Source organism: Onychomys torridus, chromosome 8 (assembly GCF_903995425.1).
Source record: "Onychomys torridus chromosome 8, mOncTor1.1, whole genome shotgun sequence".
NCBI lineage: Eukaryota > Metazoa > Chordata > Mammalia > Rodentia > Cricetidae > Onychomys > Onychomys torridus.
Window position 1 is genome coordinate 5394473 of NC_050450.1, and position 25564 is coordinate 5420036.

General features: G+C 50.8%; 3 protein-coding genes across 4 annotated transcripts in view; 1 reads left to right on the forward strand and 2 right to left on the reverse strand.

Annotated features, from left to right (window-relative positions):
* Positions 1-2723: 2723 nt before the first annotated feature.
* On the forward strand, positions 2724-3401 carry LOC118590368 (protein FAM246A-like). Its single transcript, XM_036198326.1, has one exon. The coding sequence runs from the start codon at positions 2724-2726 to the stop codon at positions 3399-3401; it is 678 nt and encodes a 225-aa protein (XP_036054219.1).
* A 1017-nt stretch (positions 3402-4418) lies between these two features.
* LOC118588468 (carbonic anhydrase 15) lies at positions 4419-7050 on the reverse strand. The gene is made up of 8 exons (XM_036194784.1): positions 6911-7050; positions 6704-6739; positions 6177-6347; positions 5593-5753; positions 5418-5510; positions 5047-5113; positions 4787-4953; positions 4419-4675 (listed from the first exon to the last, which is right to left on the reverse strand). The coding sequence occupies exons 1-8, from the start codon at positions 6975-6977 to the stop codon at positions 4463-4465; spliced, it is 975 nt and encodes a 324-aa protein (XP_036050677.1). The 5' UTR covers positions 6978-7050; the 3' UTR covers positions 4419-4462.
* A 2209-nt stretch (positions 7051-9259) lies between these two features.
* Positions 9260-25564, reverse strand: part of Dgcr2 (DiGeorge syndrome critical region gene 2) — a 62323-nt gene continuing 46018 nt past the window's right edge. For both annotated transcript variants that reach the window (XM_036196329.1, XM_036196330.1), the window contains exons 7-10: positions 16839-17042; positions 13980-14132; positions 12860-13096; positions 9260-11700 (exon numbers count right to left, since the gene is read on the reverse strand). In XM_036196329.1, coding sequence (XP_036052222.1) covers positions 11453-11700; positions 12860-13096; positions 13980-14132; positions 16839-17042 — 842 coding nt within the window. In that variant the 3' untranslated portion in view covers positions 9260-11452. The remainder of the gene's footprint in view (positions 11701-12859; positions 13097-13979; positions 14133-16838; positions 17043-25564) is intronic.

The following is a 25564-nucleotide window of genomic DNA, read 5'->3' on the forward strand; positions in this document are numbered from 1 at the left end:
CCACTGGCCAATCAGAACTTTATTTACACAGAGCGATATCCACAGCAGACCCCACTCTCTGAGCCTCTGCTACAAGCATCAGACCCCACATCTGCAGTCTTAACAACAGACAACCTGGAGCTCTCTGCAGAGGCTCATCCTAAAGCTCATCTAATTCATACCATCCTGAGTCTGATACAGAAACACTAAATTGTCTGCCTCTCTGCACAGGCCCCTCCTGCCTCGAATATTCTTGCCACTGGTCTGCAAGCTCAGAACCCCTGTCACCCTCCCAGCTGCTAGGTTTCCTAGGTGCAGACTTGAGTCAGAGAGGTAGAGCCCCTCTGGCCACACAGCCTGGAGAACAGGCCTGGGGCAGGAATTCAGAGCTTTTTAGTCAGCAGCGCTTTAATTAAAGGTTTGGGGAGGGGCATGGTTAATGAGCTCTAGAATTCATCTGGGCCAAATACAGGTGGTCCCAGGGGAACAGGGGACTCAGCAAGAACAGGGGAAATCTAAGAGGCCGAGCACCACATTCTCATCTTCTGGTGAAATTAATGAACTAGAGGGGAAACGGGCGTCCTTCTAACTGGCTGCCTACAAACAGTAGACAGCAACCCCCCACCCCCATCCTGCACACATACACGTGCAGACACAGAGGCGCAGAGGCTAGCCTCTCCACACATGTCCAGACACAGAGGCGCAGAGCAGCTGGGCACACAGATCAAGTCTCCCAGCACTGCTGGATCCATGCAGAGTCCTCCCTCCTCACAATTTTCTTTGGAGGTCCAGGGCACAGAGCACCCAGAGTGCTAACAAGGCCCCAGGGGTACAATGAGAAGGACCGATGGGGAGATGCTGCCCTCTAGAGGGATATATAGCCCACTGCGCCACACACAGGCACAGCTCAATTTACACAGGGGTGGGAATGAACCAGGGCAGTAGTGAGAGGAACAAGTAAGGGCAGGGACTTGGCCAGGGTGAGTAGGAGGGGTCATCTGGGCTCCTAGCTCAACTCTGAGCATCCATATATTTTATTCCTTTATCAAACATTCAGCATGGTTAGGAACACAAAGGACCTAGTCCAGTGCCAGACTCAAGGCAGAAAAGCCAGCCGTGGGCTCAGACACCTCACCATGGAGGGGGAGGGAGTCATCAAAACCACTGTCCGCCAGATGCAACGGTATGTGCCTGCAGTCCCAACTGCTCCAGAGGCTGAGGCAGGAGAGACCTGAGGACAGTTCAAGACCAATTTGGGCAACATAGCAAATCCTTGTCTCAAAACCAAACAAAAATGCGCTGGAGAGTTGGCTCAGTGGTTAAAGGCACCTGCCGTGAAAGACTGGGGTTCGATTGCTGATTCCCAGCATCCACATGGAGGTTTACCACCTCCTTGGGTGACACACATGCAGGCAAAGCACTCACACATATGAAATAACAAAGATAAATCTAAAAAACAAACAAACAAACAAACTAACTAACTAAACAAAAACTGAAAACAGCTGGAGATGTAACTCAGCTGAGTGGTTCCTCCGCAGGAATAAAGTCCTGGGTTTGTCCTAGTATTGACCGCAAAAACTGGGCATAGTGACACACATCTGTAATCCTAGCACTCAAGACGCAGGCAGATCGGGAATCCGAAGTCATTCTTGGCTACCTAGGGAGTAGGAGACCACCTTTAGCTACAGGAGACACCGTTTAAAAAAAAAAAATGTCCGCCAGGCGATGATGGTGTGCACCTTTAATCCCAGCACTTGGGAAGCAGATGCAGGAGGATCTCTGTGAGTTCCAGGACAGCTAGGGCTACACAGAAAAACCCTGTTTCAACCCCTACCCCCTCAAATGTTGTGAAAGTTACTTGCTTGTGGTCGAGGCTTCTGTTACTAGTCGGGAGGCTGGGTGGTCAAGGAAGGCTCCCTGTCCAGTGGGATAAGCCGAAGCTGTCAGCAGAGGGGAGGAGCAGAGTCGACGTATGTGAAGGCCCAGAGGGGTGGCTAGGTTGTTTGGTTAGGTTAAACAGGACATGGGCAGGACACAGTATGAGATGGGCTGGGGCCCAGCGGTCTCTGAGGGATGGGCACAGGCTAGGGTCAGGAAACCTTTCAGAAGGTTGAGGAGAGGGCAAGAGCTTGGGGTTGGAGATGCCAGTCACAAAGATGGAGTCTTGTGGCTGAGTATGGACTGTGGGAGACACAAGAGAAAGAGCGGCTTGGGTTGGGGATGCAGCGCAGGTAGAGTGGTTGGCTAGCTTACAAGACACACACACACACACACACACACACACACACACACACACACACACACACACACACACACGCACGCACCTGGATTGTGAGTTGAAGGAGGCTGATTCTTGTCCAGCCCAGCCTTCCCCTACTGTGGCCAGGACATGAGAGGATGTGAGGTGGATTTTGATTCTGGCCTTAAGGTGTCTGTGCTTGCGCCATGTGCTATTGCCGCTGCCTAGCGGCCAACCTAAGTCCCATATGGGGCCCCCAGTCGACAACGTGGTCCCTAGGGCCAGGTTTCAAATACCCCTGCCTACTGGCACAGCCCTCCCACAACCCGCGGCCTCCCTGGGGCTCCAGCCACTTAGGAACTGGCTCTGCTGGGGTTCCCCCAGGCCTGGTCGTTCCCAAAGACGTCCCAGGAGCGCGTCCCCGCGGGTCCAGCGGTCGCTAGGCTGCAGGCTGGGGCCCAGGCCCTCTCGGCTGGGTTGGCAGAGAGTGGAGAGGTGGCAGCGCATGGCGGCAGAGCCCGGGCGTTCGTGGACTCAGGCGCGCACTGCATACGGCGTTAGAGAGGCGCTGAGGCGGGGAGTGGGCCGCCGGCTGGACCCTGGCTCGCAGTCCAACGGGCCGGTCCCCGAAGATGTCCGCGTCCCGGGCCGCATGGCTCGCCTGCGTGGCCAGCTGCGGGCCGAGGCGGCGGGGCGAGCCGAGGCGCCGCGGCTGATGCGGGTGGTGGAGCGCGCCGGCGCGCGAGCCGGGGCGGCGGGGACCAGCGAGAGGAGCGACGCTCGCAGCGGCGGCTCGGTGTGCTCGGTGTGCGGAGAGCCGCGCGGCGGCGCCACCTACCCCGCGGGCGTCTTGGAGGTGAGCGAGCGACGGCTGCAGGAGGGGCTGGCGGCCGTGCGTGCCGAGCTGGGCGCGGGGCTCGAGGCGCTGCGCGCGGAGCTGCGGACTGAGCTGGACGCCCTGCGCGCCTTGCTGCTACCGCCGCCGCCGCCACCCGCCCGCCGTGAGCCCCGCGGTCCCGCCCTGCTGCGGGCGCTCGGTACGGTGAACGCGTTGGTTTCGGCCTCCAGGGCCGCGGAGAACGGTCCGGACGCCCCCGCGGATGACCTGGTGAACCGAGCCGCTGCTCGGAAAAACTACAAGAAAACCCCAGTGCCTCCAGCGGCTGCGCAAGGCGGAGATTGAGGGGCTCCGGTGTCCCCAGAAGGGGGCAAATTGGTTGATGTACGGTCCTCCTACAGACTCCCTAGATGCCGCCAATGATGCTCCATTAATTAAAGGGTGGGCGGCAGAGGCTGCGTAGATGGCTTTGTGCTATGGGTGATCGCCACCCGGGACTGAGGCTGCGCTCGCTGTAGAGCCGCTTTTGGCCTTGAAGCTGGGGGAGAAGCTGGACCAGAGTGTTACTGCCATGGAGGAGCTGGCAGAACCAAGGGATCTGCAGCCCGGAGGCAAATGGTTGCACTTTCTTTTTCTTTAAATCCTAGGGGGCAGGCAGGACCTCCATGCACCAAAATAGTGTCCACTCTGCACTGTGTAAACAGACTTTAGGGACGTAGGGAGCTGAGATAGCGCATGACATGAACAGGACATCAGTTTGCTAGCCACCTCCATAGTAGTGTCGTGTTGCCAGTATCCCTTGGACTCAGCCTCGGACAGTTATAAGGACACAACCCTTCACTTAGCCCTCCCAACAGTCGTCAACACCAGCTTCTCTCTAGAAAATATTCCTTAGGGTAATAATTCCCCAGAGTGCCACCAGGCATAGCACTTGCTGTCTGTCACCAAAACCAACCAACTCAATGCCTTCTGTGGAGCTGCTTTTTCTTAAGGACTGGCTTGGGATCACCACCAGGGTCATCGTTTTAATGTGGCACAGTAACCCCCTTAATTGGTCACCCAGCTTGTTTTTAAAATAAAGTGTAATTTCTGGTATAGGTGGCATTTCTGAGATGCACTGATTTTTCCCCTTCCCTTTGGCCCGGAGGTTCAAAAATAACATGCTGTGGGTGGGTATTAGAGTTGGGTATCTGAATGGGTCTCGGTTTTGGAAGAAGTTTCTAAGATTGAGGTCACTCAGGAGCCTCTTGGTTGTGTGGACAAGAACACTGAGGCTGAAGTGAGAGGTTGGGGCAGGCTTCTCTCCCCACCATCCCCTTGACCACTAGGCACACACCTCTTCCCAGCCACATTAGGTCAAGGTCAGTCTGCATCATTTATTGTGGAAGCAGGAGTCACCCGTGGGTCTAGGGGCCCTGCCAGAGCCTCAGGCCGACTCCCAAGCCCAAAAGAGCCAGGTGCAAACAGGGCAGGGTAGAAACCGATGACCGGAGGGATGCACCAGGAGAGGCTGATACCCTGCGCCCTCCAAGAGGTTGCTGGGGGCGGAGATTATCCACGAGCGGTCTGGGGTGCAAGCCCGGTGGCCCAGTCTGGGGTATGGTCTGGAACTGTGCTACCTGAGGACGGGCAAAGATGGGTCAAGACGCGAAGGGCCAGGCAGAGAAGGCAGGAGTGGCAACCGAGGCTGTGGAAGGAGCCAGGCATTGGGGAGGGACAGTGGCTCCCACCTGCGCGCGCCCTATGGGTACGGTGTTTTCAAAGACTGTCCAGAGCACAGTCGGCTCGCAGCCTGGCGTGGTTAGAGACCCAGAGTATCGGTAGTAGCGTAGGAGCCCCACAGCACTTGGCAGCAGTGAGGACAGTGGAAAGGTGGACGTCAGGTTCACAGAGACCCCTGAACGGTGGGAGAGAAGCTGGAACTCACCTCCCTGCTCTTGCTCCCTACCCACATACCTTCCAACCTAGATGAGACCCCGCAGCTTCTTACCAGGTGAAGATAAGTTTTTTAGGCCAGACACAATGGCAGAAAAATTGGTATTGTCCCTGTCCTCCTCCTGGAGAGAATTCCAGTAAGAGGGGCTGTAAGGTTCTGTGTGTGTGTTTCCAAAGGTGAGACAGGATAGCTGGGGCACCAGTGGGAAGGGCCCAGGTGGAAGGTCTGGGAGATCTGGGGGTGAAGTGAGGAAGGTCACCCCCCATGATGTCCACCAACACTCCTTTCCATTGGCTCCCCCACCTCTTGAAAATCCCAAGTCCCATGATCCCCATAGACTCCAAACAGACCCCTGCTCTCCACACAACTCCAAGACCCTCATTTGGGAAACATGCATGGAGTCACACAGCCCCTTCCTTCCTCACCACCAACAGCACAGCCAGCACAGCAAGCCCATCCGGATGGCTTTGTGCCTCCCTCAGGTCCTGGTACTTTGTGTTCATGTGGACCATGTGCATCTAGGGAATAGAGCGCACAGGTGGTGTCCAGCTGCCCTCTGCTCCCTCTGCCCATCTTCTCTCTGGTGCACCCTGAACCCACCTCCATAGAGCCGTGCCTCTCGTCCAGGCTGTGCTCCGAGCCTTTGTGCCCTGGGCTGCCCCAGTGGAAGTGCAGCTGCAGTAGCTGGTACCCTGGTGATGGCAGCCCAGCCCCTTGGATCACTGGACAGCTCTGCTGACTGGAACTTACTTGCAATAGCACTGAAGATGGGGGAAGCAAATGAGAGCCTATTCCCCCACCCTCAAGCTGTGGGAATCAAATTGGTCCCAGCAGCGTGGCTGAGGGCCTTGATTTCTCTCCAGCATCTTGACATTTAGGTGTGAACTGACTTGCCTCGGGCATGGCTAATTTCATTTATAGGGAGGTTCCTGTCAACCCACTACAATGTGTGTAGAGCCCCCCTCTCTGCTTGGTTCCAAGGATTTGGATTCCTATGTGTGTCCTGTTCTCATAGTTTCTTAGACCATTTGTGTATGTGTGGGTGGGTTGGGAGCAGTGAGCTCTTTGGGGAAGTTGCTTCCTCAGCTCCTTTGTGTGTCCTGTTCCTTGTGTATGGATGAGCTTCCTGTAAGCTGTGTGGACTTCTTGCTTCTGTGTATTGGTCTTGACCTTATGATGCTGACCTGTATGGCCATTGTTCTCCAGGGTCCAAGGGTCTAGAGGTGCTGTATCATAGCCTTGAAAGATGAAGGGCTCAAGAGTATAGTCCCGCTGGACCAAACGAAGGTCGATGTTGATAGGGGACTGGGCTGGGCCCCCACAAGCAGGTGCTAGCTCCTTCCAGTGGGTAGGGCCTGAGGAAACAAGGGCTAGTGTCTGCAGCGGGGTCAAGGAGGCTGTCTGGGGGTGCTCTGAGGGTAGATCCCATAACCCAAACATTCCTGGCTGAGGACTGGCTTACCTCCATCCTCCCACCACACCTGGTCACAATTGCTCTCTAGACCCATCTGACTTAGCCACCAAATCTGCAGACTGCCCCATAGACAGGGTAGATGGATCTGAGATATGGCTGCATACTCATGCTGGGGACCACCCCTAGCTACACCCAGAGGCTCACAGCCCCTGACCATGGATGACAGCAGACACACGTGATCACATAGGAGCTGCAGAGACCAGACAGATCCACATAGCCTGTTACAACTGTCCTCACCACACTCTGGGTCTTGGGAGTCGTAGCACCAGGTACCTACAGACAGGAGGCAGGGACTGAGCTGAAAACCACCACATCTTGGCCTCAGTGCAGGAACGGGGCCAGGCTAGCCAGGAGAGCTTGTTCCTGTCCCTGCATCTCCTCTCAAACTTGCCCCACCACTAGTGGGTAGATCTAAGATCACACAGGCAGAGCCTTGGTGCTTACCCTTGGAGTCCACCTGTGCCACTGGTTGCATGGCGAGGAACTGGAGCAGAAAGCCCAGGGCCCACATGATGCAGCAGTGGCTGTGACCCTGGAGAACTACAAACTGGATTAAGAAACGTGTGGCCAGGCTACTTGGAGTGCTACTCACTCATTGGCTGGTGAACAAGAGGTGTGGATAAGTATCCTGTGGACATGCTGGGGTGGGGCCATAGAGAGCCAGAGTGGGTGGGGCTCAGGTAGGGCCACTAGGAAGAGGTGGGCTGGAGCTGGTCCAGGGCTGCGGCAGCCAGTGTAATGGTTAGCATTAATTCTGAATGGTGCCTGATTATTTTCACAGCAGAGGAAATGGGGGACAGAGAGCTGGGGAGACATGCCAAAGCCACTATCAAAGAAATTAGTTTGAGGGGTGAGGGCACTTGGGATCCTTAGTGACCAAGACTTAGGAGGCTAGGGATGGGAGGTGTGGATGTTTCTTGCCTTGCTACAAACTTGAGACTCCAACCCATCCCAAGTCCAGGTCCACAGCTGCCTTCCTACTGATGCACCTGGCTGAGGACTACCCTACTAAAAGTCTTGGAAGAAGCTGCAGCCCTTCTGTGGTGGGGACATTGCATCAGCTCAAGCCTCTTTGCCGAAGTCCCAGGCAGTCAGAATGAAGTGTCTATGACGCTTTGGCTTCCCTGTGTGTCAAATGATCACTTGACAGTTCTGCACTTGGACACCCTGTGTCTGTAGGTATGAGTAGATCTGGCCTAACAATGACTCCCGGGGAGTGGGCTGGAAGACTGTCCCTCTGGGCATTCCAGTAGTCGGCATCTCTTCCTCATAGCCCAAGGGAACGCAGAGGAAGAGCACTTGCTTAGCATGTGTCCCTGGATTTATCCTCAGCAACTGAAAAACAAGCACAGCAACTGCTGGAGGGGTGTTCTCCCCAGAAGGAGAAAATGGTGACCCAGAGACACCTGCTTCAGATGTGTTGAGGGATACAAGCTCCCAATCCCTCTCAAGGACTCGGCAGTTCTATCCTGACCCTAACCTGTCAGCCTGTGACAGCCTGTTCTGTCACCGCCCTTCCCAGCTAGCTCAAAAGGCTGTTAGGACCACCATGAGCCTGATCCTAGCTTTACCTTTGTTCCTGAGTTCTGACCACCAAGGGCTCCTGCATGTATGTGATGCACATAATATATTCTCTCTCTCTCTCTCTCTCTCACACACACACACACACACACACACACACACACACACACCTCTATAAAATTAAAATACTATGCTAGGCATGGTGGTGCACACCTTTAATCCCAGCACTCAGGAGGCAGAGGAAGGTAGATCTCCTAAGTTTGAGGTCTACAATAGTGAGTTCCAGGACAGAGTCTCAAAAAAAAAAAAAAAAAGTTTTAAAAGGAAGGTAAGCTTAAGGATTCCTTCCAGAAATGACTATCAAGAACCCTGTCATACTATAGAAGAAGGGCGGCATTAAACACAGCATCTAGAGGCTGCCATACTTCCTCTGCTCCTCACCCCAGCCCCTACCCTGTGGGAGTGCCAGAGTGGGTGGGTGCAACCCCCCCCCCCCCCGCCTTTTCAGGAGGGAGCCCAGGCCAAGTCAACAGGTCCTGCTAGTCTTTTATTTTGGAGCTGAGGATCGAACCCCAGGGCCTTGTGCTTGCTAGGCAAGCACTCTACCACTGAGCTAAATCTCCAACCTCCCTGCTAGTCTTTAGCACCTTGGAACTTCTGGAAAGACAAGACCACCCAATAATTTTTTTTTTTTTTTTTGGTTTTTCGAGACAGGGTTTCTCTGTGTAGCTTGGTTCCTGTCCTGGAACTTGCTATGTAGACCAGGCTGGCCTTGAATTCACAAAGATCCGTCTGCCTCTGCCTCCTGAGTAATGGATTAAAGATGTGTGCCACCACCGCCCAGTTCATCCAATAATTTTATAGATGAGAATCTTCCCAGAGGACCCAAACTTCTCCAGCCTCTGTAGAGAGGCATGGTCCAGCCCACCCTGGGTGTAGGTAGCCAGCCCCCCCCCCCCCCCAACCTAGAGCTGCTCTGCTGGAAGAGCTTACTCGACCTGAATGGCTAGAGACGAAATTGCATGGCCTTCCCTTCTTGGCCTATCTCACACTGGTCACCAGTAACTAGAGGATACAGCAGCCTGCCTATCATTCTAACAACACTTCAGAGGGAGCACAGGGTGGTCCTGCCATGTACCCTGCAGAGACTCCAAGCCTAGCTGTCTGGTCCTCAACTAAAGAGTGTCAGAAGCCAGCTGGATACCTGCAAGGGCTGAAACCTTAGGAGGGCCCTGGCTACAGGGCTGGGCTGCAGCAAGGACTGACCATGCCTTTTCCATAACACAAGTTTATTTGGCATTGGATGAAATGGTTCTCACAGCATCTTAAGAAAGGATTAATGCCAACCCGACCAAAAATACACCCAAACTAAAACCTTTAGTGAAAAGAGTATGTAAAAACAGGCATTGGGACAATGTACAGTATCAAATTCCACTTCAAGGCAGGTCAGAGGGCACCCAGCCTCTCAGAAGAGTGGCAAGGCAGTCCAGGGAAAGGGGACTCCTGGCAGCTTGGCCTGTCCCTCTGGGGCCTTGTGGGATGGGCAAGGAAAAACATACCTTAGCAAATCCTGGACCTGCGATTACTCACCTAAGATCTGGAGAGGGTGGCAGACCCCATTATTTGGAACTACAACAGCAACAGTCTGAACAGCCCCCAATATAGGCCACATGTACCCCGAGTGCCTGCTAGACAGCCCCGGGCAGTCCGTCTGGTCCACCTCAGCAGCACCATGGTCCACCTTAGGCCACCCTCTTCACCTCTCCCTCCTAGACTCAGGCCCCAACCCTAACAGTCATTTGGTCCCCAGAGAATTTCAGTCTGTACATACGGCCTTCTGAGGAGGCACTGCTGTGTGGTCCTTAGGACTCTTCTGGATGGTCTGGCACCAAGACAATTTCCCACTGTTGCTCTGGAGCGTGGCTGCCTGCACCCAGCACTCAGTACTTGCTGGAGATATGATGAACTTCCTGCTCTTCTCAGTCATGGGTGGAGGAGGCAAAAGCCCTTTGACAGAGGATGTCTGCAGCAGCTAGCCTGTGGGCTCAGCTTGAGACAGACAAATCTAGGACAAATCTTCTACCTCCAGTCAGCCCCGGGGATCCAGCCTAAAGATGCTCCATATGGGAAGGGGAAACATAGGTTCCCAAGCAGTGTAAAAATGTGCCTAGAACTGTGCAGGTCTGATCAAGCACCAAAGAGCTGGAGGTCTTAGTCATTTCTCCCGCTCATGTTCTTAGCTGGACCATGGCCTAGGAAGCAGCTCAGACACAGCGGTCTAAGAGCAGCCAAGGGCAAATGGCTCATGTTGGGTAACGGGGTGTCCTGAGCTCCTCCTGTGAACCATCATCACCTGCAAACACTTGGCCATGTGAGGACACACATAGATACAGAAAGATCCTGACATCCAACATAGAAAAGATACATATGTGCTAAAAATTGCACAGAACCTTGCTTAATCTCCAAACCTTAGAAATGCTAAAGGCCTGTGTCAGGAGACAAAACCACTGTATGGAGTTGGCAACAGGATCCTTTGGGCAAAAGTCCCAGGTACCCAGTGCTGTGGAGTGGCGGGGAGACATGTGTGTGGCCAGCAGACGCTGGGCTCCAGCAATGGTCACAGGTGACGTGGACTCAGAAGACTCAACACAGGATGTCTATTTGAGTCAATTCTCTTCCCAAACAACCAACCCTTTATGGCACAGACAAGGTGAAGGGGGCTGGCCAGACCCAAAGGTCATTCACCAGCAGGCAGAGCACAGGGATCCAGAGTGTGGCAGAGAAAAGCCAGCATGCCCAACCCTCCACAGGGGGCCAGAGTCTACTCCTGGGGGAGGCATGCAGAGCTATGCCATGGAGAGTGCTGCCATGGTACTGGCCTCAAAGCAAAGCTAGAAATGGGGTGGTAAGTTCAATTTTCTCCCCAGGACTGGCACCTTGATATCTGCATTTGGGTCCGGACAGGATGCCCCAGAGAGCCAGTATAGCAGCTGCAAATGCTTTCCCGGAAGCAATTCCCAGATGCTCTGCTGCCTCCACTGTTGTCACATACAGTGGTAGCCCTGCTGTCTACACTGGTGTGGTCACTGGCTGATGACTGGCTTCTGTAGGCGAGAGAGTGCAGTAAGCAAGCCCATCCAAAGATGTATTTGGTGTGAGTGCAGCCCACTGCCTCTGCTCTCTTGGAAATGTGTGGTTTGAACACCTGTGTCATTCTGCCATTTGAAAATGAGACTGACCAACCCTTTTCACGTCTGAGAAGCCTCCGATAAAGACGGCACAGGCACCTGCTCCTCTGTCAGGGTGCCTGGCTTCAGTTTCTATGTACACACCCGCTGCTGGTGGGATGTGGCAGTGGAGTAGGTCCAGGCTATGACAGGACCCCTGGAAGTCTCCCACTGGGATAGGTGTCTTTTGAACAGGAAACAGATACTCCTAGCCCACTGGGGCCATGAGCTGAGCCACCTAAACCACAGTATTGAGGGAGCCACGGGGGTGACGCCCACCACCTGGAGCTTCTGGAGCTGGGGTGCTCCCACTCTGGGCAGGATCAGAAGGCACCAGCAGGGCACTGCTACTGTCTGTGGAATCTTCCAGATCTGCTAAGGAGGTCTCTGTAGGAGGCAGCGGATGATCCGAGTGCCTGGGCAATGCACCTTCAATGCCACTTGGGGTTGGCAGGCTGGCTTCCACGGGTTCAAAGGCATCGTCATCTGTAGGAGACCGGAGGGATATCAGAAGCAAGTGAGGGCCTGGTCAGACTGAAGATTCCCTTCCTGATTGCTGAGTGGTAGACAGGACGTAGGGGGCTCCTAGACTAATGTTCTGGCACACACGAGTTCAGCTTGCCACCACTGTTTGTGGTAGGTGAGATGCAGTGACCAGAGGGAAGCCACGGACTATGCAGGGACACACCAGGAGCTTCTGGACAGAACCCCCGGGCTGCAGCAGCATTATGGCAGCTACAGCAAAGGGGCTGAGTGGAGCAGGCAGCATAAAAGCATTCCCTAAATCTACCAGTCTGCTTAGCACTTTGGGCTGTTTCTGAATGCTGGTGACCAGAGCCTCGGCTAGGAGCTGTCTCCATCCCCACTCCCTGCCCGGCAGCCTGGAGGCTGGAGAGTGGAGAGCTGCATTTATCTAGTGCAGTCTGGGTGGAAAGCTTCTTGTCTCAACTCTTCTGCAGTGCTAAAGATCCAATCAAGGGCATGCTAGGCAAATGTTCTATCAACTGAGCTATGTCCCTAGCTCTGACTGTGGCCTGTCTCTGATGACGGTCTCTGAAGGTAGGAACCAAATTCTCCTAGCCCTAGATCACAGCAGTGTTAAAAAGACTCCACTGCAGAGTGCAGGCCACACAGCAAACAGGACATGACTCCCTCGAGGGCAGGCAGGGGCAGGGATGGAAGTGGCACTCTGAGAAGAACAACTCAGGGTCAGGTGGGAAACAAGCAACTTTTCACACAACACAACACAACACAAGGAGCTGTTACAGTGGTGTCTTTATGGTTCACAACAAGCTCCAGAGCTGGGTTAGGACCAGATCGGTCCTTATGATCCCCACTGCCTAGCCCCCACTGCTTTACAGAGATGGACTGAGAGGCCCTGAGGGCTGTCCAGCCACAAGTAGGTGCTCATAGGAGAAGAGAAGGATGCTGCCCATGGATCCCCAGAACTCTCAACAACCTGAAGGAAGCCAGGAGCAAGTGCCTTCTGCAGGGACAATCTTGAGAATGGCCCTAAAATACAGACTGAGAAGGCAGCCAGAAAGAAAGGAGGGTCCCCAGATTCCAGGAAAACCCTATGGTCCTGCCCCTGCATTCCTTATTGCTTGACAACTCCATATTCCCTCTCCCTATGGTGGACAGGTACCTGCAGGGTCATAGAAGACACTGTCCGGGTTGATGGAAGCCTCATAGGGCGGTGGTGGATCATCCGGCTGGTCCATGTCTGGGTACTTGTAAGCTGTGTAAGGAGGTGGAGGGTCGTGGAAATGGAAAGTCCCACCTTCCCCGTCGTCAGAAAGATGTAGTGGGGTGAGGCCTGTGCCAAACCCATCTGGGCCATAGTCAAAGCCAGGGATCCTCCGGCCAAGGTTGAAATGGTGCACTGAGCCATCAAAACAGAGAAACAAGAGGGAAGTCATGTGATTTAGAGGTAGGCTGCTGGCTCCTGAGCCTCCTTCCCAAGGCTGACCCTGCCACCCCAGAGTCACATTCCTGTAACCATCAATCCACTTGCCAGTCATATCCAATAGGTCACATGAGACTCAGAACCTCCCATCCCAGGGTTTCTCCAACCAAGGTGTTCTCACCTCACCTATGTGCAACCTACCCCTACCCTGTCACTTGGCTACAGGAGCAACCGCTGGCATTACTGTAGCTCCAGTTCCAGTTCACTTCTGGCTATCTGTCTACTGTAGCAACTGAAATGAGCATAAAGGCAGATTAGGAGGACACTGTTGCCAACTGCTGAAAAATCCGGGTCCTAGTCAGCGAGCTTCAACCCTGCCCTAGGAAGTACTCGGGACCTACAGAACAGGTGGGGTCCCTTGTAGCTGTTGGCAACCTGCTCCTAAGCCTTCTGTTGTTAAGGAGGGCCCTTCGGCCAGAAGACGGGGAACTCTGGCAAGATAATTATGCCAGCTGCCTGCTGTGGCTACAGATTCTGAGCCTCTGCTGCAGGTGGCCCATACTCACAGCTCATCATGAGGAAGTGATTGAACGTTTAGGAATGTTGCTCCTGATAGAGAGCAGAGGGCGGAAGGCCTGCCTTGAACACCTCCTCAGGTGTCTGTCTCTCTGGCTCCCCAAGACATGTTCAGCCCCAAAGCAAGCAGGCATGTAGCTGCAGAGGGGCACCCTTCTCTGCTCTTCTCCCTTACCAGATTCTACCTTGGAGGGATACAGCTCAGGACAGGGGAGACTTGAGGGCTGGCGGTGGTGGTGGTAGCTGGCACGGGTCACTATTGTGGCCCTTGGAGGGCACTCACAGTTTGCTCCAATCAGGGACTCGATGCGCTCCCGGCGCCGCTGGCGTAGCCGATGGACCATGAAAAGCAGCAGCGAGAGGATGAGGAAGGAGGAGATGCAGCTGACGACCAGGCGCATCCCACTAGCCATGGAGTCAAACAGGCTGCTGCCATCTGTGAGGAGGGTGAGGAGGAAGGCACTTACAGGACTAGGAGGGGGGCAGAACACAGGCAGGGACAGCGGAGGCTTTGGGCTGGTTCAGCCCTGCCCAACAGCTGTTTACACTGTCTTTGCAATTTTTTAGGACAGAGTCAAAGAAAACTGCTCAAAATTGACACTATACTGTGACAACACTGAAAAAGCAAGGAAGAACACAGCTCAGAAGTTCCCCAAGGCACTGCACAAACAGGTACCACCTCTCTGCTCTCAGGCACAGCGGCTGTCTGGCCTGACCCTGGCTCTTTCTCACTGGCCGCCGTGTGAAATGGTGCTGCAGCTGTCACTAAGCAAGGGAGCAGAGACTTTTCTGTTCTAGGACTGTGGGCACTGGAGAGCCAGACTGTTGTGACTCCCCAAAGTCATGTGTGTACCAGCAATAGAATGACAATACAGGTCAGACTAAGCCTGAGCTCACTGGAGGATGGCACCTTCCAACAACTGCCAGGGCAAAGGTCACAAAGGAGAATTAACTTGGACGCTGCTCACAAACTGTTTTCCACTGCAGCTGGGAGACCTCTAGCCATGGCAGGGGAATCTCACTGCACATCATGCAACGCAGCACTCTGGATCCTAGGGCAGCCTTCACTGCACACGCCTGAAGCAGGCTTTCTATCAGAAGCCCCAGATATACTGCACACACTAAGCAGGTGCAGGACAAGCTCCCTCTTTCTGGATGAATTTTGGGAAAAGAGAATGCTAAACTGCCCTCCTGCTGCATTGGAGACCAAGAAACAACTGGTCCAACCTGTAGAGTCCTCCTCAGTCCTTCCATTCTCTAGGGAGGGGACTAGTGGCATTAAGTGAGTATAGGCCAAAGGCACTGGTTACCAGGCATCCAGGAAGCCCTCACCACTCAACCTTGGTCCAGTACACCAAGGTGGACATGGCAGGCACCTGGTATGTGTTCTACCAGGTATACCAGGTAGGTGGCTTCTATTGCCAAGTGCCTACACTGTGTGACTGGTGCTTCCAGTGTGCTCTCAACCTAGATACAAAGTGTTGGGCCGAGGATGTGGTCCCTCCTGGAAGCGTGAGGGTCCTGCAGATGCAGTGACTTACCGGATCTAGAATTGCCTACTCCCCACCTCTACAACAGTTTTGGAAGGCAGGTCCCCAAAGACTAGCCTAGAAAATTACTCCACAACCCACATATGAACAACCAGGCTACAGAGCCCTAACAAATCCTGCCAGCCAGCTTGGTTCTCAACCTTCCTAATGTCGTGACCTTTTAATACAGTTCCTCATGTTGTGCTGACCCCTAACCATAAAACTGTTTTCGTTGCTACTTCCTAACTGTAATTTTGCTACCAAGTGGTGTCTAAGTTCCTAAGAGCACTGGAAATAGTGTTTTCTGATGGTCCCACAGATTGAGAAAGGCTGATCTGGACAGAACAAAGGGCCTGGATATTCTAACCTCTTCTCCTATGACCAGGGAGGGATGCTTTTTACTGTGGTGTGGATATGTGGAAAAGATCCACCCAGTCAACTAGCTGCTTATTTGGATGCCTCTGATGACCCTCTGGGATCCCTGTCTGTGGGATGGTGACAGGTCTGTTCCCTGGAGGCCAGCACTAAGTTCCCAGCTGAATGCCTGGTAAGCAACCCCTTTCAAATGACTAATTCCTAATCAGTTCTAAAAACAAGTTCAAGGACTGCCCCTCCACTGTGGGGACCAGGAGGACACATCTAGGACCAAGCCACCTACAGTCAGGTACAGAGCCGAGAGCTGTACTAGAACCAGATGGTAGGTAAAGGTCCTGGAGGGCACACAAGGTATGCTAGCTAGCCACTCTTCTGGTCCACGAAGATTCCTTTCCCATATGACTGATACTGAACATTTTTCCAGGTCCGTCACAGTATGGTTATGTATCTTCTTTGGTGGACTACAATTTAAATGATTTTCTTTTTCAGGGGGGGGGGGGGGGTTGAGACTGGGTTTCTCTGTGTAGCTTTGCACCTTTCCTGGATCTCACTCTGTAGACCAGGCTGGCCTCGAACTCACAGAGATCTGCCTGCCTCTGCCTACCGAGTGCTGGGATCAAAGGCGTGCGCCACCACCGCCCAGCGCCTATGGATGTTCTAGATAAGGGCTCTATCATTGAGAATATCCAAGTATCACAGATGTTCTAGATAAGGGCTCTATCACTGAGACTATCCAGGCCCCACGGATGTTCTTTTGCTGCAACTGGAAGGAGGACAGTTATCCTGAAACCTGACTACACAGTGTGTACTTCAGAGCACCACCCAGTGGTGAAGAGTTTATCCTAACACTAAGGGCTTTATCCTTACAACACCCATGACTATAAGTAAGAACAATTTATTTCACTACCTTCCACATCCCACCATAACAGAAGGAGGAAGAACTCAAATGCACATGTAAATTTCAAGTTTAGGTCTTATTCTTAAGAAGTGGAAGACAAGTCTGAAGCTGCCCAGTTGATTTGTAAACAATCAGCAATGCTGAGGTTCAAGTTGATAGGTAAACACTACTTTATAGTGAGAAGCATGCAATCTGATGGATGGGGTGGTTAACAGAGGCTTTCAGAGGTGCCCACTGGAGCCCGGGCCAGCTATGTGAGCACATGCTGCCACCCTGCTGTGTCACATGTGAGCTCTTAAGAGCCCTCACCAGTGCTTTTGGCTAAGAGGTGGCTTCTTACCTGGGTCCAGACACATGAACTTGCAGCATTCCTTAGGGTCCTTGCGGTACTGCTGACATCCCTGGGGCCGCTCACACAGGGCAGCGACGCACATCTCAGGCTCCCCTCGATGGCAGGTACAGCTCAAGCATGGGTCATCTCCCTTGGGAGTGAAGTAGAACCCTTCATCCACGACATTGTCTTTGATATCAACACACGTCTGACCTGCAAGGGCATGTGTGCAGATCTGGATTACTAGCAGCACTAAGCCCGACTTCCCACCACTACTTGCACCTTTGGAGAGCACAGGGCAACCGAGGAGTTGGTCAGATCTTTTCTGCAAGTCCTCCTGTATGGCGTGCTCTGGATCTTGGCACATGCCAGCTGGACAAAGCGCAGCTGGCCCAGACCACAGAGCCACTAACTCAGAACAGGAACGGCCCAGACCACAGAGCCACTAACTCAGAACAGGAACGGCAGATTTCAGGACAAAGGTCCCTGTAGAAGTATTTACTTTTAAGGTGCCCACTTCATTTATGAGATTTTCAAAGCTGAAATGCAGATGTTATGGATACACTTAAAAGCTATGATGTGTTTACAGTAAGTCTCTAGGTACTGCTTGGCAAGATGACTCCTTGAAACTGAGAACGTCTGTAGTAAACTGCACAGAAGTGACCCGAGAGACGAGAGCAGGGAAAAAGCTACAACCAGCCCCTTAAGGTAGTAAGCAGATGTGACAGATACACGGGGAGGGGATGGGTACGAGGAAAGGGAACTGGAAAAGGAAGCTTGTTCCACTCTCCAAGTGGCATGGGGGTATCTAGAAAGAGACTAGAAATCTTACAGCTCTCCTCAGGTACGACTGGGATCACCCACATGGCCACCGATGTTCAGGGGAAGAAAGACGGAGAGCATTCTTTGCTATAACAGTAAGAAAGGAACAAGGGAAAGAAACAGAACCACGAGTGAACTACAGGATACCATAAAGTATCCCAAAATGGTTAAGCATCAACACAGGCCATAGGCTTGGCCACCTCTGCAGTAACCAGACAGGGCAACTGGGATCTAGTCAATGATTGCCAATGTGAGGGCTACTTTTGGTTGTCAATCTGACTATCGATTATTTAAAGCAGGAAGACCCACCCTAACCCTGGGCCACCCTCCTGGTGGTCACCCGCCCACATAAAAGGATAGGAAGAAGGGAATACTCTGCCTGCTGGTCCTCACTCTCTCAGCGAATTCGTCTACCCTGCTGCGGAGGTATTCCTTTGCCATTGTTTGAATACTCCTTCAGGATTCCAACACAGCAGCTCTCCAGGAACCTCCCGGGACTCCAGTGCCAGGCTGGGACTGCTGAGAATCCAGCCCTGTGGATTCAACAGCTAGGGGATTCTTGGGCTTGCCAGTGTTAAGACAGTTGAACTATCCAGACAGTACCCTGTGAGCCAGTCTAATAAATGCCCCCCCCCCCCCCCCTTTTGAGACAGGGTTTCTCTGTGTAGCTTTGTGCCTTTCCTGGAACTCACTTGGTAGACCAGGCTGGCCTCGATCTCACAGAGATCCTCTTGGCTCTGCCTCCTGAGTGCTGGGATTAAAGGCATGTGCCACCACCGACTCAAATAAATGCCCTTTCATACATGTGTTAATTCTACCAGTTCTGTTCCTTGACTAACACAGCCAACTATACATTCTAACTGTATTTCCAACTTAGGCTCAAAAAACAAACAAACAAACAAACAAACTGACCGACCAAGTGTTCCCCACCCAACTAGCTAAGTAGTCCACCCCTGTCAACCATGTCCTGGGAATCTTCAGAGCACCCTAGAGATGCACTGCTGGAGCTAACCCCTGGAGAGTGAAGAGGAGAGACTCAGGGCAGAGCGAGGGCAGATGCAGACTCAGAATACTGCCCTGTCACCAGCCCTGAGCAGTCACAGTTGACAACCACTGGGAAATCCTGTCAGGTAGTCTCTGAGGCAGCTCAGAGGGCAGACCACACACAGAGGATGGAGCAGATAGAACAGGAAGACTGGCGTGTGAAGATAAAGGATCCCTGCACAACAGACCAAGCTGCAAGCACCTATGTCTACTGTCATATACAAAAATGTTCCTTTTTCATGAAAAATAAAGAAAAAGCACCATGCCCTCAAGCTAATGATCAGCAAAAGCAGACCAGATATAACCCAGATCAAAGAGCCTCCCCATAGAGACCATGAATGTCAATGGCCCATACAATAAAGGTTCTGAAGACAAAGTCAGGCAACACATGAGGTCAAATGGCACTCACTATTGCTGGTAAGAGACTCCATGACCAAGGCAGCTCTTCTAAAAGAAAGCTTTTAATTGGGGGCTTGTTTACAGTTTCAGAGGTTAGTCCATGATCATGGCAGAGCACGGTGGCACACATGGAGTTGGAGCAATAGTTGACAGCTACATCCTGATCCACAGGCAGAGAGAGACACACACACACAGACAGAGAAACAGAGGAGGGCCTGGCTTAGACTTTTGAAACCTCAAAGCCCATTCCTAGAGACACACCTCCTCCAACAAGGCCACACTTCCTACTTCTTCTTTCCAATCCCTTCAAATCGTGCTCCTCCCTGGTACCAAGCATTCAAATACGAGCCCGGGGCCATTCTCATTGAAACCTCCACAGAAGGAGAATGTATTCAAGACATGGAAGACCCAGCAGGAACCCTACAAGAGCAAGGAACCCACACGAAAGTAAAGCAAACAGCCCAGCAGGCTCTTAAGTATGCATGACCTAACAAGGACAAGAACTGACTCAAACTAAAGGACACAAGGAGACATGGAAGTCTGAGGCACAGTGCGTTCTGGACTGGACTCCAGACTGGAGAAAATGAGCTATAAAAGGACAGGATGTTATTGGAGCCACTGACAAGACTGGAGCAGTGGACTGTTGATGGTATTACTGTCAGACAAAATATTCTGAAGATGAAAATGTACTGTTTCATACAAGAGTGTGTATTTGTTCTTAGTAAAGACATTATTGCTCTGAGTCCATAGCATCTCTGATTTCAGACAGATGTTGAATTGGTTAAGATAAACACAGGTATATCCCTGAAATTTTTTCCTAAGTTTGAAATTATATCTAATAAGTTACCCAAGGTTACCCCTGCTTGCCCCTCCCAGTGCAGATGGTCCTTTAAGGTCTTGTCTATCAGACACTCAAAGACAAGGCTATCTTCAACACGTACAGATTTAAAGAATGGCAAGGAGCTGGGCGGTGGTGGTGCACGCCTTTAATCCCAGCCCTTGGGAGGCAGAGCCAGGAGGATCTCTGTAAATTTGAGGCCAGCCTGGTCTTCTGAGGGAGATCCAGTAAAGGCACAAAGCTACACAGAGAAACTCTGTCTCAAAAAACAAAACAAAACAAAAAAAAAAAAAAACAAAACAAACAAACAAACAAAACAAAAAAAAAAAAAAAAAAAAAAAAAAAAAAAAAAAAAAAAAAAAAGAAAAAAAAGAATGGCACGGATTGCTTCCCCGTGCACTGTATACATGAATGTAAATGCTGACAGAACAAGCCAGTCTGCCTGCCTGGGTAGTGGAGTGGCAGCTGCCTACCAGACCTGCTGCTGCTGCTTCAGCTTCCCAGTTCCCCACCAAGAGGGTGGCCTGGCTGTAGATGATCACAGAGCTCCCAAACTGTGGCCTCACCCTATAGTGATATTTTATTTGTATTGAAATGTGATTTTATTTGTATATTAATAAAGTTGCCTTGAGGTCAGAGCAAGCCAGAGCAGAAGCTGGGCGGTAGTAGTGGTGCACGCCTTTAAATCCCAGCACTTGGGAGGCAGAACTAGGTAGGTAGATCTCTGTGTGTTCAAGGACACAGCCAGCATGGTAGACATGCCTTTAATCTCAATACCAACCATAGAAGACCTGGAGGTCTGTGACAAACAGGCAGTGACAAGGAGGTCATGTGGCTAGGTTTACAACCAATGAGAAAACAGAACAGAAAGTCTATAAAAAAGACAGGACACACAAAAGTAGGTCTCTTGCGGAGAAGAAGGACAACAGAAGCAGTGAAGGGTAAGGTTTTCCGCTCTTGCTCTGACCTCGTGGTTTTTAACTCTGCAATTGGTTCTGTGTTTCTTATTTAACAAGATGGTTACATCTACATCACACAGCACAGCAGATGGTGGCAGCAGGCCCAGGACACACACTAGGGAGAGCTGGGAACAGCCACAATCCAGTCTTTTCTGTGTTGCTGCTGAGGAGGCAGCAAGAGTCAGTGAACAAAACTCAAAGGAGGGTGATGAAGCGATTTAAAAAACCTACATGCAATGAACTGGCCATGCTGCCATGTCACAGCTCAAGATTCCAGTCTGATGGAAAGGGGTATGTGATCCTTAAACTCAGGCAGAACTGAAGACCATTTCTTTGTTTTGTTAAAGCTCCTCTGACGACTCCAGGAAAAAGGATATACTGCTGAGTGCCTTCATGTTCCAAGCTTACAAGGAGGTTCTTATTTTAGCTGCATTCTAGAAATGAAGACAAGTACAAGAATGGCCTTTGACGGGAACTGCACTAGCGCAGAGAAGGAGCCACCCTCGTCATTCCAGAGGAGCACGTTCCAACCACAGGACAAGATTCCATCATATTCTATTCCACTGCTGAGTGACGCTGAAACAGTCTCCACCCACCGCCCAGGCCCGGTGAAAGAGCTGAACTAGTGTGACGCACACCAGAGTCAACCTTATTTAGAAGGAAAAAGAAAATCTTGGGAAAGGTATTCATCTTCTAAGCCTGATGACCTATGTTCAATCTCTAGAAACCACACAACAGAAGAAAACCAGCTCACTCCTAAGGATTGTCCTCTGAGCTCCACATGTGTTCCCAGACACATGTTTAAAAATAATAAAAAGAATCTTTCCACTGACACTCATTGAAAGAGATTCTCGGGACCTGAAACTTTAAAAAAAAGTATCTTTATGTGTATCTGTGTGTGGGTATGTTCATGTATGTGTGTGTGTGTGTGGGATGGGGGGGTGCACATGGAAGTCAGAACAGGGCACTAGGTTCCCTGGAGCCAGAGTTACAGGTAACTCCAACATGGCTACTGTAAATTGTACATGGTTCTTAACCACTGAGTCATGTCTCCAGCCCTGTGAAATCTCTTTTCATCGAGTTTGATTTTATACAACCTATCTTGGATATCATAGATGCAGAGGTTGAGGGACTGAGCAGCAAGAGCTTGGATCCTAAACAACTGATGTGCAAGTGGTCACACACAGGTAGTGCTGTGCAATCTGCTTGGTGGACTGATACAGGCTTCCACACTGGGGTTCTACCAACTATATCACCCCACGAGGGGTTTACAATGAATCTGGACCTAAATGTCACCACGGCCTAGTGTCTGGAGTCATGTCACAGAATTGACTTCATAGTTATGAAGGTTAGGGAAACAGGAGACAATCATTCTGATGAGCTGCTATGTCTGGATGGTTGATGTTGAGATTTTTAAATCTGCCATGAAATAGTAAAAACAAATATGATCACCCAGGAATATTTAATGAGAACATCAACACTATGATGTAGAAGAGAGACAAATGGCCATGTTTAACCTCAGACGGAATATTTGAATCTTACGTGCCATCAAGTAAAGAGTGTGTTGTAGTTTTCTGTGTCCTGGTATTTTTGTAGATTAGTGAATTGTCCAAGATTACGCTTGAGTTGGACACTGCTGAGCAGTCAGTACAGGGCTGGTCTACATTCCATACTTTTTATGTTTTGATGAAAAAATTAAAAAAAGGCAAAGACAAACAGTAGTAGAGAGATTTAAAAAGAGCCAAGGAAAGGAATTCAACAGACACACCTGGCCAGCAAGCATAGTCCATTTTAGTTATCTCCAGCTGTGCCCCCACCCCCTTTGCTAGCTGCCCCCCCTCCCTAGCTGCCCCCTCAGCCCCTGCCCACCAAGGGAAAGTGCTTTAGGAGCTAAGAAGCCAGTCTCCTGGATGTCTCTTGATTATCTGCACTGTTTCTTGCTTTAAAAGACTGGGGGCTGGAGGGATGGCTCAGAGGTTAAGAGGCTGCCCTTCCAGAGGTCCTGAGTTCAATTCCCAGCAACCACATGGTGGCTCACAGCCATCTATAGTGAGATCTGGTGCCCTCTTCTGGTGTGCAGACATACATGCAGGCAGAACACTGTATACTGTAATAAATAAATAAATCTTTAAAAGGGGGTAGGGGCTGGAACAATGGCTCAGTGGTTAAGAGCACTGACTGTTCTTCAGAGGGCCCAGGTTCAATTCCCAGTACCCACATGGCAGCTTACAACTGTCTAATAACTCCAGTTCTGGGGATCTAACACCTTCACACCAATGCACATAAAATAAAGTGAAATAAATTATTAATTTTTTTTTTTTTTTGGTTGTGAGCCCAGCCTTTAACGGCTGAGCCATCTCTCCAACCCTGAAATAAATTATTAAAGAAAAAAAGAAGAAGAAGAAAATACTGTTGGACTAACACTATAATGCCATTTCTTTTTAAGAACAGACAACTTGGTTGGCCCAAAATCAGTAAAATCAAAATCTAGGGGTTGGGGATTTAGCTCAGTGGTAGAGCGCTTGCCTAGCAAGTGCAAGGCCCTGGGTTCAATCCTCAGCTCTGAAAAAAAAAAAAAATCTAACACCTTTCTTAATGAAGTCAAAATGTTTATTTATTTATTTATTTTTGAGATAGGGTCTCACTACATAGGCAAAATGTTTGTTGATTTACTTATTGACTGATTGATTTTTGAGGCAGGTTCTCACAATATAGCCCTGGTTGGCCTAGAATTCAAGAGACTCACCTGCCTCTGCCTTCCCAGTATTGGGATCAATTGGGTGGTACCAGTAGGCCCAGCAGAATGTGACTTTTTCACCTGCTCTACACAAACTACTCTTAACTTTAATATGTTGAGTACTTTTCATTTTGATAACTGGATCTTTGATTGTCACTGTATCTGAAAAACTTTTAAAATGTTAAATTACTTTTATTTCCTTGTGTAGGTGTGTGGTGGGTATGTATGTACCATGGTGCATGTGTACAGGTCAAAAGACAACCTGGGGGAGGCTCTCTCTTCACATCAGCCCAGCCCTGGGCACTGAACTCAGTGTCAGGCTCAGAAACAAGTACCTTTACCTGCTGAGCGGTCTCACAGGCCTGTAGGATATTTTTAGCTCCAACCACCCATACTGTGGAAAGTTAATTTTCTTTGCATTTTATGATGTGAATTATGAAGAAAAAGTTGTAACAATAAACTTAAAATTGAATTACATTTAAAAAACAGAAATATGGGAGTTGGGGATTTAGCTTAGTGGTAGAGCACTTGCCTAGCAAGCCCAAGGCCCTGGGTTCGATCCTCAGCTCTGGGGGAAAAAAAAAAAAAAAAAAAGAGACAAAATAACAAAAACCAGAAATATGAGCCAAGGAAAGTATAGAAAAGGAGTGAACCTAAGTATCAGCAAATGAATTTCAGCAATGTAAGACACACAAAACCCACAGGTGGTTAAACATCCAATGCAACAAAGTGTGCCTGAGGTCCCAGCTACTCAGGAGGCTGAAGAGAGTTACTTGAGCCCAGGTGTTCAAGATCAGCATGGGCAACACAGTAAAAACCTACATCCAAAAATGTCTAACAAAAATGAACAAAGTGATAAGATTAAAGACGAAAAACCTATTATCACTGAAAATCAGAAAAAACCCTCTAGTAAAACTCAGGATGTGTGTGTGTGTGGCATGAATGTTCCTGGAAAAGGAGGGACTGAAACACACTTCCTTTACTCCCAAGGACAGTTTTAAAATTCTGTCCAAAGCATTAAGCTTGATGCTGACAGACTAAATGCATGCTCGGTTTTCCTAATCAACGCCATGCTGGAGACGTCAGCAAGAAGAGCTCAAGCAATACAGGTGAAGGTTCCAAAGTTACAAAACTGTTCATAGAGATATCTAAGAAGATCCCACACTAGAAGAACTAATAAGAAAAGTGAAAACACTAAAATCAGTGTAGAAGAGAAAAAGGCCCAGAAGAGCAACAGCCAGAGAGGAAAACCCAGGCCAGCTGCTGAGGTCCAGGCTAACCTGTTGTTCCCTGGCAGCACGGTGCTGACACAGACTGACAGACAGCAAGGGTCAGAATGGACCCAGCGAGCCCGGCCTGGGACAAAGCAGGGAGGAGGGAGTGCCAATACCTCAGCAAAGGAGAGGGCTAGTTCCCAAGGTCAGAGCTGGGAGCACTCCTCCCAAGGTCAGAGCTGGGAGCACTCCTCCCAAGGTCAGAACTGAGAGCACTCCACCCAAGGTCAGAGCTGGGAGCACTCCACCCAAGGTCAGAGCTGGGAGCACTCCACCCAAGGTCAGAGCTGGGAGCACTCCTCCAAGGTCAGAGCTGGGAGCACTCCACCCAAGGTCAGAGCTGGGAGCACTCCACCCAAGGTCAGAGCTGGGAGCACTCCTCACTCCAACCACTGCTTCAGCAACCGTCAGAAGTTATCAAGACCAGTCTTCCTCCTCACCCTTCCCAGAGCTGGGCGGGGGGGTCCCCATCTTTGCTTGGTGTGTCTACACTACAAGTGATGTAAAATTTGGGTGGATGTGTTAGCAGAGGGTTGGGGAGACTCCTGATCCAACATACTAGGGAAAGGAATTCACACATCAGACAGAGCCAAGAAGATATCCAGCTGACAAGTTACCAAAGCCCTCGATGCTGCAGAGCTGCCACAGGACTGGCAAATTCT

Coding starts and splice junctions, on each gene's coding strand:
- LOC118590368 (XM_036198326.1), top strand. CDS start 2,724: ATGGCGGCAGAGCCCGGGCGTTCGTGGACTCAGGCGCGCACTGCATAC.
- LOC118588468 (XM_036194784.1), bottom strand. CDS start 6,977: ATGTGGGCCCTGGGCTTTCTGCTCCAGTTCCTCGCCATGCAACCAGTG. Junction 6,348..6,703: donor CTCCCAAGACCCAGAGTGTG/GTGAGGACAGTT, acceptor TTGTTTCCTCAG/GCCCTACCCACTGGAAGGAG. Junction 5,114..5,417: donor TGCTGGCTGTGCTGTTGGTG/GTGAGGAAGGAA, acceptor AATTCTCTCCAG/GAGGAGGACAGGGACAATAC.